The 12272-nt window shown below is 41.8% G+C and overlaps 1 protein-coding gene across 2 annotated transcripts in view; it reads right to left on the bottom strand.

Annotated features, from left to right (window-relative positions):
• sh3yl1 (SH3 and SYLF domain containing 1) overlaps nt 1-10292 on the bottom strand; it is a 53022-nt gene extending 42730 nt beyond the window's left edge. For both annotated transcript variants that reach the window (XM_041847284.2, XM_041847286.2), the window contains exon 1: nt 10182-10292. In XM_041847284.2, coding sequence (XP_041703218.2) covers nt 10182 — 1 coding nt within the window. In that variant the 5' untranslated portion in view covers nt 10183-10292. The remainder of the gene's footprint in view (nt 1-10181) is intronic.
• Nucleotides 10293-12272: the final 1980 nt, after the last annotated feature.

The following is a 12272-nucleotide window of genomic DNA, read 5'->3' as shown; positions in this document are numbered from 1 at the left end:
TCAGATTCATAAAAGCTGATAGTACTTCAACCACATAAGTTATACTTCCAAGCCGAAATCTTATCAGAAACATGTTGGGGCATTTTCAAAAATTTAAAATTTTGCACGAAAAATTATTGCATTTTCCCCCTGGTCCATAAACGTCTTTGCTGCGTGAGAGAAGCAGAGATGAGCGAGACAACTTTACCGATGTCATTGACAACTAAATTTAAGATTGAAGCATTCATTCTATCGATGTAGGACATATTTTCTGGTGACAAAGGTTTTTTTTAGTCTTCTGGTAATGACAGACGTAGTAGCCTCCTAGATGTTCCGGTTTTCAGGGGAAATGGAGAGACGTCCTGTAACGGGACTTGTGCTTTTGGACGTTAACAAGGCCACGCGCCATCTTAACTCCTCCTCCACATTTAATGGGTTGTTATGAACAGTGCAGAGGAGAACATCACAACAGCTTTTTCTCTTCTCCTCAAGACCAGTATGTAGGTCATCTAGTTTATTTTACTGTTAGGTTATGACAGAAGAGAAGCAGCATATATATAATTATAGAGAAGTTCACTTACAAATAGCCTACCAAAATGTCAGAAATGATAAGCAGAAACAGGGCCTATCCTACAGTGAGCTCCGAAAGTATTGGGACAGTGAAAAATGTGTTGTTGCTGAAATGACACAATGACTATAAAAAGGTTAAAGTGCAGACTGTCAGCTTTCATTTGAGGGTATTTTCATCCATATCGGGTGAACCGTTTAGAAATTACAGCACTTTATATACATGGTCCCCACCACAAATTCACTTGTGTATTAAAGTAGTCAAAAGTTTAGCATTTGGTCCCATATTCCAAGCACGCAATGATCACATCAAGCTTGTGACTCTACAAACTTATTGGATGCATTTGCTGTTTGTTTTGGTTGCGTTTCAGATTATTTTGTGCCCAATATAAATGAATAGTAAATAATGTATTGTGTCATTTTGGAGTCACTTTTACTGTAAATAAGAATAGAACATGTTTCTAAAAACTTCTACATTAATGTGGATGCTACTATGATTACGGATAATCCTGAATGAATCGTGAATAATGAATCGTGAAAAAGTTAGATGCACAAATATCATAACTGTCACTGTCCCAAAAACGTTGAGATCACTGTAAATTAGGCTTAAAAAAAAAATAAATGAATCCCGCACTCCCTGTCAAAAACTCGTTTACGGCATATCTGCCTGTACATCTCTTTCTATATTGGCAGGTTAGGGTCGGGCCTCAGATTTTCACATGTAGTCGGGCGGTTGCAGATAGGTTATTAGCAATTGCGGGCGGGGGGAGGGGGGTTAGGTGAACAAACAGCTGACCCGCGCATCACTAACACGCACACACCTGCTTACGTCTAGCAGAGCCATTAGTATCTAATGAGAACATCAGGTCTCAGTAGGAGGCATTCAAACAACACACCGCTAATGAACGCAGACACTAATGACTATCCAATTACTGCTAATACACAGTTAACACACCGCTAATGAAGGCAGACACTAATGACTATCCAATTACTGCTAATACACAGTTAACACACCGCTAATGAATGATCAGAGAGAACCGAGAGTGAAGGAAAGAAAGAGAGAAATAGAGATTTCCAGAGGGTTTTTGAATGAGCTGGTTAATCTGTGATCATTAATAATAAGCAGTCTGAATGAAGACCTGGGCTGGAGACTGGATGAAGACTGGAGACTGTGGCCTGGGTAAGATCACACGTGAACTACAGTCCTGTTACACACATTCATTCAACCTCTACTTGTCCATGTCACATAAGCTAAGGGTGTGTGTGTGTGTATTACCCTGGGGACTAAGTTGTGTCAGAGATACACGCATAGCATACATACAGTTGAAGTCAGAAGTTTACATACACTTCGGTTGGAGCCATTAAAACTCGTTTTTCAACCACTCTTGTTAAGAAACTATAGTTTTGGCAAGTCGGTTAGGACATCTACTTTGTGCATGACACAAGTCATTTTTCCAACAATTGTTTACAGACAGATTATTTCACTGTATTACAATTCCAGTGGGTCAGAAGTTTACATACACTAAGTTGACAGTGCCTTTAAACAGCTTGGAAAATTCCAGAAAATAATGTCATGGCTTTAGAAGCTTCTGATAGGAAAATCTAAAGAAATCAGCCAAGACCTCAGAAAAGAAATTGTAGACCTCCACAAGTCTGGTTCATCCCTGGGAGCAATTTCCAAAACGCCTGAAGGTACCACGTTCATCTGTACAAAAAATTGTACGCAAGTATAAACACCATGGGACCACGCAGCCGTCATACCGCTCAGGAAGGAGACGCATTCTGTCTCCTAGAAATGAACGTACTTTGGTGCGAAAAGTGCAAATCAATCCCAGAACAACAGCAAAGGACCTTGTGAAGATGCTGGAGGAAACAGGTACAAAAGTATCTACATCCACAGTAAAACGAGTCCTATAATCGACATAACCTGAAAGGCGGCTCTGCAAGGAAGAAGCCACTGCTCCAAAACCGCCATAAAAAAGCCAGACTACGGTTTGCAACTGCACATGGGGACGAAGATCGTACTTGTTGGAGAAATGTCCTCTGGTCTGATGCAACAAAAATAGAACTATTTGGCCATAATGACCATTGTTATGTTTGGAGGAAAAAGGGTCCACTTGCAAGCCGAAGAACACCATCCCAACCATGAAGCACGGGGGTGGCAGCATCATGCTGTGGGGGTGCTTTGCTGCAGGAGGGACTGGTGCACTTCACAAAATAGATGGCATCATGAGGAAGGACAATTATGTGGATATATTGAAGCAACATCTCAAGACATCAGTCAGGAAGTTAAAGCTTGGTCGCAAATGGGTCTTCCAAATGGACAATGACCCCAAGCATACTTCCAAAGTTGTGGCAAAATGGCTTAAGGACAACAAAGTCAAGGTATTGGAGTGGCCATCACAAAGCCCTGACCTCAATCCTATAGAACATTTGTGGTCAGAACTGAAAAAGCGTGTGCGAGCAAGGAGGCCTACAAACCTGACTCAGTTACACCAGCTCTGTCAGGAGGAATGGGCCAAAATTCACCCAACTTATTGTGGGAAGCTTGTGGAAGGCTACCCGAAACGTTTGACCCAAGTTAAACAATTTAAAGGCAATGCTACCAAATACTAATTGAGTGTATGTAAACGTCTGACCCACTGGGAATGTGATGAAAGAAATAAAAGCTGAAATAAATCAGTCTCTCTACTATTATTCTGACATTTTACATTCTTAAAATAATGTGGTGATCTAACTGACCTAAGACAGGGAATTTTTACTAGGATTAAATGTCAAAACTGAGTTTGTATTTGGCTAAGGTGTATGTAAACTTCCGACTTCAACTGTACATTTCCATCTAAAAGGACCCATGAGCACCAACATGTGAAGTTCATGGACGCATGAAAGCTAAGAGTACATATTTTTGTAACCATTTTCCAACCAAAATATGGAAAAGGGGTCTTAGACAACATCTACCTGAAAAAGTATTTAAAAGGTATTAGAAATACATCCAAACACAATGTTGAAGACCCCTGCCAACTAATATCAACACTTATATTTACTTTGAGGAATTATTTGCCTTCTGTAAGTTTAAGAAACATGACCATGTAAATTCCGTTACCAAAAACCGACATATCTTTAAAATATTTTCTAATTACTCTCCCTCATGAGGAAAATGAAAGTTGACAGAAGTAACAAGTAAGGGTAGACCTTAAGCCAATTAGTTACTGTTTTTACTGATATCAAGTTTGTGAATTATTAAGTGATTAAAACGTATAATTCTGTTACCAAATCTAACGGAATTACTGAAATTGAATCATAGGAGTCACAAACCACAGTTGGGTCACCTGCTACTGTCCTCCCTTACATACTCTTATGTTCAGCTCATAACTGTTTTTCTTCCGTCTGGTGGTCAAAGCAAGTCTCACTTTCCCTCCCTCTCTCTCCAAGCATCCTCACCAACTGAGCACATACCGACATGGACGTCCATGGACCAAATCACAGACGTCTATCTTTCACAAGTTTGGACAGCACAGTAAAGAAGAGTACAGTACAGCACAGCACACTAGATTAGAAAAAGGTACTATCTACTGTACTGTACTCTACTGAACTCTACTGTGATGTCCAAACTTGTGAAACAGAGGTCTATGATTGGTTCAGACATGGACTAACCAAAAGGTCTTGCCAGTGTGTATGCTAAAGAAAGATATTGCAATATTTCTACCTTTGTACCTATTCAGGATACATCACCAGGAAGAGAATGACATTCATAACCATCATTATGCATTTATGTGTAGTATCAGGGACCCATGATGTAATTCCGTTAGTGCACCAACCTTTTGAGTCAAATCACATTTTATTTGTCACATGTGCCAAATACAACAGGTATACCGTGAAATGCTTACTTACAAGCCCTTAACCGGGGGGGTCAATGCAAATAGTCCAGGTGACCATTTGATTAATTGTTCAGCAGTCTTATGGCTTGGGGGTAGAAGCTGTTAAGGAGCCTTTTGGAATTAGACTTGGCGCTCCGCCGTGCGGTAGCAGAGAGAACCATCTATGACTTGGGTGACTGGAGTCTGACAATTGTTTGGGCCTTCCTCTGACACCGCCTAGTATATAGGTCCTGGATGGCAGGAAGCTTGGCCCCACTGATGTACTGGGCTCTGTAGCGCCTTACGGTCAGATGCCGAGCAGTTGCCATACCAGGTGGCGATGCAACCGGTCAGGATGCTCTCGATGGTAAAGGTGTAGAACTTTGAGAATCTGAGGACCCACGCCAAATCTTTTCAGTCTCCTGAGGGGGAATAGGCTTTGTCGTGCACTCTTCACAACTTTCTTGGTGTGTTTGGACCATGATATTTTGTTGGTGATATGGACAACAAGGAACTTGAAACTCTACCCGCTCCACTACAGCCAAGTCGATGTGAATGGGGGTGTGTTCGGCCCTCCTTTTCCTGTAGTCCACGATCATCTCCTTTGTCTTGCTCAAGTTGACGGAGAGGTTGTTGTCCTGGCACCACACTGCCAGGTCTCTAACCTCCTCCCTATAGGCCGTCTCATCGTTGCCAGTGATCAGGCCTACTACTGTTGTGTCGTCAGCAAACTTAATGCTGGTGTTGGAGTCGTGCTTGGCCATGCAGTCATGGGTGAACAGGGAGTACAGGAGGGGACTAAGCACGCACCCCTGAGGGGCCCCAGTGTTGAGGATCAGCGTGGCAGATGTGTTGTTGCCTACCCTTACCACCTGGGGGTGGCTCGTCACGAAGTCCAGGATCCAGTTGCAGAGGGAGGTGTTTAGTCCCAGGGTCCTTAGCTTAGTGATGAGCTTTGTGGGCACTATGGTGTTGAACGCTGAGCTGTAGTCAATGAACAGCATTCTCACATAGGTGTTCCTTTTGTCCAGGTGGGAAAGGGAAATTACATAATCTGTGGATCTGTTGAGGCGGTATGAGAATTGGAGTGGGTCTAGGGTTTCCGGGATGATGGTGTTGATGTGAGCCATGACCAGCCTTTCAAAGCACTTAATTGCTATCGACTTGAGTGCTACGGGGCGGTAGTCATTTAGGCAGGTTACCTTTGCTTTCTTGGGCACAGGGACTACAGTGGTCTGCTTGAAACATGTATGCATTACAGACTGTCAGGGAGTGGTTGAAAATGTCAGTGAAGACACTTGCCAGTTGGTCCACGCATGCTCGGAGTACCCATCCTGGTAATCCGTCTGGCCCCGCAGCCTTGTGAATGTTGACCTGTTTAAAAGGTCTTGCTCATATCGGCTACGGAGTGCGTGCTCACATAGTCGTCCGGAACAGCTGGTGCTCTCATTCATGCTTCAGTGTTGCTTGCCTTGAAGCAAAAAGGCATTTGGCCCGTCTGGTAGGCTTGTGTCACTAGGCAGCTCGCGGCTGGGTTTCCCTTTGTAGACCGTAATAGCTTGCAAGCCCTGCCACATCCGACGAGCATCAGAGCTGGTGTAGTAGGATTCAGTCTTAGTCCTGTATTGATGCTTTGCCTGTTTGATGGTTCGTCTGAGGGCATAGCGGGATTTCTTATAAGAGTCCGGATTAGTGTCCCGCTCCTTGAAAGCGGCAGCGCTAGCCTTTAGCTCGGTGCGGATGTTGCCTGTAATCCATGGCATCTGGTTGGGATATGTATGTACGGTCAATGTGGGGACTACGCCGTCGATGCACTTATTGATGAAGCCGGTGACTGAGGTGGTATATTCCTCAATGCCATTGGATGAATCCCGGAACATATTCCAGTCTGTGCTAGCAAAACAGTCTTGTAGCATAGCATCCGTGTCATCTGACCACTTCCGTATTGTGCGAGTCACTGGTACTTCCTGCTTTAGTTTTTGCTTGTAATCAGGATTAGGGTCAGATTTGCCAAATGGAGGGCGAGGGAGAGCTGTTTTCGCATCTCTGTGTGTGGAGTAAAGGTGTTCTAGAGTTTTTTTTCCTCTGGTTGCACATGTGACATGCTGGTAGAAATTAGGTAAAACAAATTCAAGTTTGCCTGCATTAAAGTCCCTGGCCACTAGGAGCACCGCTTCTGGATGAGCATTTTCTTGTTTGCTTATGGCCTTATACAGCTCGTTGAGTGCGGTCTTAGTGCCAGTGTCGGTTTTTGGTGGGAAATAGACGGCTACGAAAAATATCGATGAAAACGCTCTTGGTAGATAGTGTGGTCTACAGATTATTATGAGGTACTCTACCTCAGGCAAGCAATACCTCGAGACTACCTTAGTATTAGACTCGCGCACCAGCTGTTATTAACAAATAGACGCACACACCCACCTCTCGTCTTACCAGATGTATCTGTTCTGTCCTGCCGATGCACGGAAAACCCAGCCAACTGTATATTATCCGTGTCGTCGTTCAGCCACGAGTCGGTGAAACATAAAATATTACAGTTTTTAATGTCCCGTTGGTAGGACAACTTCAGAGTTCATCCAGTTTATTCTCCAGCGATTGCACGTTGGCCAATAGAACGGATGGTAGAGGCGGGTTACCCACTCGCTGACGAATTCTCACGAGGCACCCTGATCTGATTTCCTTCATGCGAATGGCGGGGATTTGGGCCTTGTCTGGGAGCAACATTATATCCTTCGCTTGAGACTCATTAAAGAAACAAATCTTCATCCAGTTCTAGGTGTGTAATCACTGTTCTGATATCCAGAAGCTATTTTCGGTCATAAGAGATGGTAGCGTCAACATTATGCACAAAATAAGTTACAAACAACTCAATTTTTTTTTTTACAAAATAGCACAATTGGTTAGTAGCCCGTAAAAACGGCAGCCAACCCCTCCGGCGCCATTCAAGATCACTTTCAAAAAGCAAGCCGAGATCTACCGCTCCGATTTTTTTTTTTTTTACATTACTTAAAAAATGTACATTAATCTAATAAAAACAGTTCTGTAGAAATGAGGTTTGTGCAGTAGGCCTAATACATTATAACACCATATTGGCTATATGCCTGGCCTGCCAATATTGTTCTTCTCAGACCATATTACATTTCAAAACTCGAGCTTTGATAACCAAATAGATCAGTTAGTGTAGCACTTGCAAGGCACAGCTGAGCATAAATTGAAATAATTTGCTTTTTTATTTTACTGGACTGATGATACCTGCATCTGATGGTGCTTTCAAGACAACCTGGAACTCAGAAAATAAGGTCAAATCATGACATCAGTGAACTTGAGTACTAAAATGTGACTTGTTTCAGGAAACTAGGCGTATGTCGCGGGTCAATACTTCACAGGAGAGCCATTTGAACGTAAACTTTTTTTTTTTTTAATCAAAATTCGCTTTTTGGCAGTAATGCCTTCTGGAACATGTGAACATTCATGTGCTTTAATAACAAACTTGTATGCCATCTGTAAATACGAATAAAATGGTTAAATTACGAGCCTAGTTGATTAAGCCACAGAAAAAGACAGCAACCTTCCCACTAGCCATGATTGGCTGAGATAATGAGTGGGCTGGACATGCCGAGAGAGAGTTCGGATTGGTCTGCCATATAGAAGGCTTCTGTCCATTTGAGCTGGTCAGTATGTGTTGGTAGTCCTTTCTACCGTGCTGTTTTTGAAAGATATAACGTTAGCAATCGAGAACTACAAAAGTTGATACTTTTCTCAACATTGATGCCCTGAATTTAGCAGGCGCTATCGACAGATCAGTTGGAAAAAGTGATGGGCTACTTTCTGCACACGCCACAGTCAGTGTGAACCGGTGTGACTAGACACAACGCTGGCCAAACAAGATGTAGCTACAAACAAAACAGAGTTAAATGGTTCCAGTCTGTCGTGAAGCGTTCATCCATGTATACGGGTAAGAGTCTAGCTACATTTTCAGCTATTATACGTTTTTCTAATCATGTCTGAAAATCATTTTCATTGCAAGTTAAAGCGTACTAGTGAATGTTAGCTTGCTGGCTCGCTAGCTAACGTTACGTGTATGATCTGTGTAGTAATATTATTCAAATCAAAAATAAATTTGCATTGCTAGTTATAGCCTAACGTTAGCTAGCTAACATTGAACCTAGTTGGTTAGCTTTAGCTACCTGCAGATTCAAACTACAGCTATTACAATGTTTATATTGGTAGGGATTATGCCGGTTCATTGTTTAGCTAGCTAGCTACATGTCTAAACAGAAGATGTCGCCAGATGATTACATGACCCATCAAATTAGCCAGGTGTGTCTGGGGGTGATTACAGCCATCTATTGTATTTCACGAACATGTGTACATGTGTAGACAATAGTGACCCATCCACTTAGCTAGATGTGGCTGGGGGGTTGTTACAGCATTTCCTTCACATGACCCATCAATTTAGACAAGTGTCGGGTAAGCGTTGTCTAATAATTATAAAATATTTACATCTGGACACTGTTTGGTATTGCTACTATGCAAGTAACCATTTCACTGTACCGTTTACATCTTCTGTATCCTGTGCATGTGACCAATAAACTTAGATTTTGTTTACCAGAGACGGTAATGTGAAGAACAACATGACCTGCACCAAAGTCAGATTAGGATATAGGCCAAGGACTAGATCAAGTATATTTTTACCTGGAGTTTTTCCCTTATTGTAGGCTACTACTTTTAGTCTTGAAATCTTTGGTTGTTTACTAAACTACTCACTCTGTTTAGCACATGGCCTCACATGTGAATCCTTAAAGAGATCGGTGGGGCTAAGGCTTAAGATGGTGTGAACGGTGCTGAATGAGCGTAGACAAAGAAGAGCTCTCCAGTAGGTGTACCAAAACATTCAAGGCCATTCTCAAAAGTGGGGTTACAAGTTTATCAACTTTCAAAGCAGAATGACTTTCCCATTGTTCCTCAACTGCAGTGTATGATATACCATTTTCTAGCTGAGTCTCTACTTTTATACAATGTAAAAAAACATCTCTTCAAATTTTGCTACATAAGACCGAATCGAGCCGGTCGGTCACATTTGATTATTTATATCAAATCAACATATGAATTTGTATGCAAATCAATGGTTGTGAAGTATGCCAGACCTTTGTAGAATAATTAACACTTGTTTTGATGTTTATGACAACTAATGCCAAAGTTATTGCGAAAAAGATATGCAAATGCATTTCTATATGGTTTGATTGTTTCTATCAAATCAACAAATGCATTTGTAAGCAAATCAAAGGTTGTAAAGTAGGCCAGACACTTTTAGAACAATTAGGACTTGTTTTGACGTTTCTATGACAATCAATACAAACGTTATTGCGAACAAGATATTTAATGATGAATGTCTGATATAAAACCTACTTTCCCTCGGTTAATAAAATACCTCACCATGTTTGTTTATCACGTGACTTTCTGCTTCTCTCCTGTTCGTTCATTCACTATGCTGTTTTAGCAAACGGAGATGATTTTCAGCTTTCACATTATTCTTCTCAACAAGAGAAAAATACAGTAAAGTGAAAGAGAAAAGCCATCATAGCCATACGACAGTTTTAAAACTTGAATCGTTGTTTGGCCAAACTGTCCGTGCTGTCGCTTCATTCTCGCTCTCTCTCTCCCACAGAGAACGACGAGGGGGAGGCAGTAAGTCCGGATGCACAGTCGCTACCGCATACCAACCCCACGACACATTTAATGAGCTATAATTTGTTATATAAAAACAGGGATACTTACTTTTATCAAATTTGACTTGTTTCGCTTCAGTTCGTCAGTTAGTTTGTTAGACTTCTACCACAGTCACCTGCGGCAGGTAAGTTATAAAATAGCGCCCTACACACCTGTTACACTGACTGTCTCGCGCGCTGCCAGAAAGACCCCAATTCAATTCAACTCACACACATAAAATGGTCACATGAACAATCAAACAGAAACTCATGGAACTATGAATTGTCATTATAAGGAAAAAAGGTAATAAATATTAGGTAAGCGTGTCATCTATAGATTATGTTTAGCACCGTTTTAATAACTTTATCGACAGGCAGCGTCTGGACAGCCGGATAAGGGAATGTGACGCCTATGCCATCAACATCAGGACCTACTGCGCGCTCACGTGTGTTGTTGTTAGTGCAGTGCGCGCACCGGCAGAGAGAAGTATATACAGGTAGGCCTACCACCAGTCAAGTGTTGTTGACCAATGCGTTGTCATTCTTTGAGAAATGTATTGTCTGAAACCGCCACTACAGGAAAAGCCACTCTTTACAGGATTCTAAATAATACAAGCCTATTAGTCTCTCTCCGAATCAACCTTAACGAAACCATTAGGGGGTGTCACTTTCTGGCCAAGTTGCAAAGTTAGAAGCCCCACCCAGTGTGAACATTTATGATTTTAAACCAAAGATGATCTATTATATTGACAAGATATTGGACTGTCTGCTCTAACAATGGGAATACATGTCTGCAAAGGCGGGAGGAGGCGGGAGCAAGTGGGAACAGTCTAACCAATGAGAGGTCAGATATGCATCTGAACAACCGCACCATTCTGCTATAAAATCGTTTTTCTCAAAGTTGCCGGGATGCCACATGCGTCCACTTATATCAGTACATTCATAATAACCTAAGTATTATGAAACACATATTCAAATCAAATAAGCCCCAATTAGCAATTAAATTTTATGTTGACCAACTCTCATTGACCTCTGTACAAAAATGTTGGGGCTGAGTCAGCCCTCTCGGTTCGACTCACCCTCTCTGTTTTAAACCTAACCTTAACCACACTGCTAACCTTATGCCTAGACCTAACCTTAAATTAAGACCAAAAAGCTATTTTTCTTTTATCATACATTTTTATGATATAGCCAATTTTGACTTTGCAAATTGGCCATATGGTGGGAACACATATATTAGTCAGCGTTCAAGCAAGAATTTGGTTCTGGGTTCCTGAATGAGTTGCCTATTTGATAAATATAGGCTACTTCATTTAAAAATACACAGAAGGCTCTAAGCACATTGTGACTCTAAGCACATTGTCTTCTGTTCTGTTCATCTTGCCAAGTCTTTTGCTAAGATGAACTGAGCATATTTGATGCAGTTGTGTGTGTTTTAGCACAGACTCTCAGACAACCTAAATGTAATAGGCTTCAAGAGTAAAGTCTTTCTTTTTACACAAATCTCTCGTGGACAGAACTACGTAAACAGAACTGGTACCGTAGAATCTGTCCGGAAGGAATGGGATGCGTGGACTAATAGCAGCAGTAGATCCGGTGTTTGGGTTTTTTCATCACTGGTTATTTGGACATATCACGATTTCGCAGGTGTTAGCATCTTTCGAATTTTGGAAGGGGACATTCAGCTCTTAACTTGCAAAGAGAGAGGGTGGAGCTCCTAGATATGGTTCCACTTGTCTTTAGATCTTCTCCTAACATACACGCACCCAGAACTTAATCGAGCAGCTGACCAATTACGCAATACTTTAGTTCTGGGTTCCCGGGATTAGTTATTGAAAAATGAGAATGCTCACAACTGCACAAATATAAACACATTATCACACTGTTTATATATGTTTATAGCTTCTGGATATCAGGACAGCGATTACTCACCTCGTATTGGACGAAGATTTTTTCTTTAACGAGTCGGACCTAAAGGATTTACTTCAGACACCCGACAAGGCCCAAATCCCCGTCATTCGCAGGAGAAAGAGACTGAGATATCGGGGACGTAGGTCGGGGTGCCTTGTAAGGATCCGACGGCGAGTGGGTAATCTGCCTCTACCATCAGTCCTATTAGCCAACGTACAATCATTGAATAACAAACTAGATGAGCTACGAT

Source organism: Coregonus clupeaformis, chromosome 21, assembly GCF_020615455.1.
Source record: "Coregonus clupeaformis isolate EN_2021a chromosome 21, ASM2061545v1, whole genome shotgun sequence".
In the NCBI taxonomy this organism is placed as follows: domain Eukaryota; kingdom Metazoa; phylum Chordata; class Actinopteri; order Salmoniformes; family Salmonidae; genus Coregonus; species Coregonus clupeaformis.
This window is presented reverse-complemented; position numbering and strand designations above follow the sequence as displayed.